We start from the raw sequence: 4421 nt of genomic DNA, 5'->3' as shown, positions 1-4421 counted from the left end.
CCCCCCCCCCCCAAAAAAAATAAAAAATAAAAAATACATATGAGAGCTTATATCCAAGATTGACTTTTATATTTTTGGGTTTATGATGTAATTGACCTAATTTATAATCCCATGAAGTGTGTATAAAATTAGTACATAGATAAGTGTTTGAGTTAGATTAGAATACTTAATAGTTAGATGGAGTTATGTTTGGAGTTTATTAACTTTACTGATTTTGTTCAAGTAATTAGTAGTCCTTTTATGAGTCAATTTAGGAATTATAGAAGGTCTTTACATAAGAAACACATTCCCCATCATTTTTGGATATGATTTAAGCAATGAAAATGATTTTTTTTTTAAAGGGTTTCTGGTAATGTTGAGCAATGCATAGGGATTGGTATCACAAACTTGATTCCTTCTCTTCTCCTTTCTTTTTCCATTTTCTTTCTTCTTCCTCCCAAGAAGACCAATCTCATCTGTTTTCCCTTCCCTTCCCTTCCTTTCCATCAATTTTCTTCCCTTAACAACGCAGTTGCTTCCTTTATCTCGGATATGATTACAGATTTGATCACTGAGCCTACTTGCAATACGAGATCCATTATATGGATATTCATATAGCATTAGATACCTTGCAACAAATACTTGTATTTTCAGAAATTGATCATTAACTTCAAGGAGTTCTTTTACTTGAATGAGGTCAGGAAGTAGAAATCACTGATTTAAAACCAAGGTTCAAGAAGTCAGTATCGATCTTGATCAAAATCAAAACAGTTCGCAAAACCACCGAATTTTGGTCGTAACTCTGCATATTTTGATGGTTGGCTTCGTTTGATCATTTCGACATACTGAAACCTGCGAAATCAACCACCAAAATCTCAAATTTGGATGAAATATTGCATACTATAAAGTCACATGTATTTCAAAACCGAAATATTTCACAAGATTTCGGTCATTTCAGCCAAAATCTCGAACCATGTTTAAAACTCAACTAAAAAGAGGGGAAAAAAAATCTATCAGTATTGAATTGGGTGGGTACAAGAGGACTGCACACTATACATTGACCAACTTCTCCTAAAAGCAGTTTTCCTCTTCTTTGACATAAATATCTTTCCTTAGAAGAAATAGATAGGGTCTTGGCTAGTTGAGCCAATTGACCAGTTGCTACCTGTTACACAGCCTGAACCTCAATACAAGCTAGTTTTCAGGTTTTAGCCAAGTACTACTAGATGGGGTATATCAAGCCCCCACCAGGGAATTCAGAAGATCCACCTAGCACATACCTAGGCAAGCTGCAACAGAATGGCACGTAGCTAGTTCTTAGATAGCACATCGTGAAGGAGAGTGCTGGCAGCTGATCTAGTTTTCTAATCCTCGACTTATATAGGGAAAAAAATAGTCCTTGTTGTCACTCACCAAGGATAAAATCCTAGGGCCTTATATAACTATTCCTAACAAGAGATCATTCACTCATTCTAGAAATGGATTCATTCACTAAATCAGAATCTCATTGTCTTTTCTACATGCCCAATAGTGTAACTATTAAGCTTTGACTCCTTTGAACTCATAAGGAATAAAGTACAGAAATAATATTGCGCAAGCAAAATGGTCAGTGAGCAAGAAACCTATCTTATTCTACTTCTGCCGGGCAAGAAGTAAAGCAAGTGTGTGGCACACAAAAATCATCACTCATATGCAAAACCAGAGTGTAAGGAGGCAAACCCACCCATCTAAAACCTACCACCTCAAAACTTATTTCCACAAGATTTGAGGCAATGAAAACTGAGAGAAAGGGGGTCATGGGAAGCAACTCCAAAAACTAAAGATTCTGTCCTCTATGGTCAGTATAGTAAGTAGAACCGACGTCTGAACAGCAGTAAGGATCTCCCATTCAGAAGCAATTTATAATTGATCTTCAGCAGCTATTGAAACCTGTTTTGCAAATATACTAAGGCAAGGCTCTCAGTAAACAGATTTGTTGCACAAGAATAGAATTTTCAGGGTTATTTGGCTTCTCTGGTACATCAGGGCAAAAGCACCTAGCTTCTTTTTAAGGCACAAAAGGTCCCTGGAAAAAAGAGGAAGAGGGGGAGGGTGGGGGGTGGGGGGTGGGGGGCGGCAAGAGAAGAACAAACATAAACAAACCAAGATTCAAAGTAAACTAATCAAAATCACTTGGCAGTAAGAATATCCACAATGTCCGTATCTTCATGTTCTAATAAGACAAATTTCAGCATCTCAATAGAAACATAACCTGAGTAATGCGGAATTATAGAATCTAAGAAGCTATAACAAATTAAAAGAAATTTTCCCAAACCTGGAAATGGGAGCTGTTAAGGCAACGCCCAATTTGTCTGAAAAGTGGAACCATGCAACGCTGAAATTCCGCAGACTGCGTTAGCTCCAGTACTTCTTCTAGTTCTCCAAGAAAGAGAACCTCCTTCTGACAATTTGTGACTGGCCAGTACTTTAGCAACCCCCTGATGACAGTATCTGCCAGCTTGTAATCCTTCTCAACAAACTGGGTAATACAGTAGGAGAGCTGTTGATGATACAAAGCAATAGGTTTAGGTTTATGGAGTGGGATAAGAGCACGAACGAGGAACAACTTATGCTCCTCCTTCATTGGCAAGGCAAACCCATTAATTATGCTCCCGAGAATTTCCAGCAGCTCCCCAATTCCACTGTGTCTCTCCGTCTCAAATATGAAACGGTAAAAAATGTTGTTTATAGCCTTCCTTATGAAAGGACGGTGCACCATGAACTTCCCATAAATACGATGGAGAATGGTCTTCAAGTACTCCCGCTCACGCGGATCTTCGGAATCAAATAAATCGAGGAGTTTTAAAACAACGGAATGATCGATGTAACGTTTAGCGATCTTAGTGTCAGTATCAGACGACACAACATACCTCAATAGCAGCTCATACACAAGCTGCAAGTGAGGCCACGCAGGTTCGAGATACGGGTCATCCTCCTCTGGGTCAGTGGCTTCGGCGCCAGTATTCTCATAGGAAGATGGGGGCAAGCAACGGAAAATGTTGATGGAAATCATTCGTATCATCTCTTCCTGGAGGTCCTCGCTAAGTTTGCCATTACCCGATTGTATGAAATCTACAAGTTCAAGAAGGGTCTGACGCTTAGTCTCCTTCTCCCGAATCGATCTCACGGTGTCAGAAAAATCAAAAATGATGCAGCAAAGTTGAAGCTTTCGGAGGAACAAACTGGGGCGATCGGAAGCGGGAACATCTCTGAACATGGGAAGAGTTTCAACGATACCCGAAGAAAACCCAGAGGAGGAGAGTAAATTGGAAGAAGCTGTTGTTGCATTTTGCTGAGAATTGGCACCAGGGGCAACAATGGTGGGTCGAGAGGCATGGTTCACGGTAACATTCGATGTGGAGACCGATCCAGAATTCCGATATGCTGAAGCACCATTTCCATAAATTGCAGGTTCATGGAGATCCGACTTGGAGACCTTACGATGCCCACGCTTAATGATTTTATTGAACATCTCCCCTTCTGATGGTACACCCTAACCCTAGATCTTCTTAATCTTCTTCTGTTCCAATTTCAATACCGAGCCAATTGAAGAACCCCACAACCGAGAAACATCAACTGAAACAAACCAAATAAAATCGAAACTTCTCTCACTTCTAAGATGTCAATAACATTTTGAAGAAATCGAAAACCCGCGGATCTAAGAACCTCTTGAAGCGTCTGAACCAGATGACGAAGAACGCCGTTTTTCAAATTTAAAATTTAAATCGAACCATCATGAAATCCGACCCCAGAGAAATTGAACGGCGGAACCATCTGTAAACTGTAAGAGGTCGCCGGAATAAAACCAAATCAATCAAATCATCAGAAACCCACTTAGTTTTCGGACGATCCATTCATTGATTTGCAGCCACCGATACACGGAACAGAGACAGATAGAGAAAGAAAGAGAAGAGAGAGAATTAAAATTGGAAGAAAGACGAAGAAAATCAGCAAAAGATGAAATAAAATGACCAAAAACCTAGAAAGCAACAGATATGAGAACATGAATTATTTCCGGAATTTTTTTTTTCTTCTTTTCATTAATTCTATGTATTCATCATAGATACCAATACCATATACGTATATACGTATCTCGAAGTACATATTTCAATAGGACTAAATTACCCTTTTTGTAGACGTTGTGCCACTTTGCTACACCCAGTTTAATGGTCACCCTACCAAAGGAAATCCTCAAAATAACGACCAACTGACACTCTACTTCCCCGTTGCACATACAGATCTCATCAAAATCTACAATTGGACTTGGATATGGGAATTATTTATATTTCTATAGATAAATCTCAATTAAATGGGGTCGGTTACATTGATCTGTGCAAAAATACACATGTTTTTTCGTTTTTCTCATTATTTCTACCTCCGTTGACTATGATAATGTCACTTTA

General features: G+C 39.0%; 1 protein-coding gene across 4 annotated transcripts in view; it reads right to left on the bottom strand.

Moving 5' to 3' along the window:
- LOC122070177 (serine/threonine protein phosphatase 2A 57 kDa regulatory subunit B' beta isoform-like) overlaps positions 1-3994 on the bottom strand; it is a 14329-nt gene extending 10335 nt beyond the window's left edge. Inside the window, exons 1-2 of one of the 4 annotated variants that reach the window (XM_042634292.1) lie at positions 2294-3994; positions 781-831 (exon numbers count right to left, since the gene is read on the bottom strand). In XM_042634292.1, coding sequence (XP_042490226.1) covers positions 781-831; positions 2294-3490 — 1248 coding nt within the window. In that variant the 5' untranslated portion in view covers positions 3491-3994. The remainder of the gene's footprint in view (positions 1-780; positions 832-2293) is intronic. The other 3 variants (XR_006137694.1, XM_042634313.1, XM_042634301.1) reach the window with 3 other exon arrangements.
- Between the last annotated feature and the right edge of the window lie 427 nt (positions 3995-4421).

This window comes from Macadamia integrifolia, chromosome 2, assembly GCF_013358625.1.
Source record: "Macadamia integrifolia cultivar HAES 741 chromosome 2, SCU_Mint_v3, whole genome shotgun sequence".
Taxonomy (NCBI): domain Eukaryota; kingdom Viridiplantae; phylum Streptophyta; class Magnoliopsida; order Proteales; family Proteaceae; genus Macadamia; species Macadamia integrifolia.
Note: the sequence above shows the minus strand (reverse complement) of the source record. Positions and strands in the feature narration are given on the sequence as shown.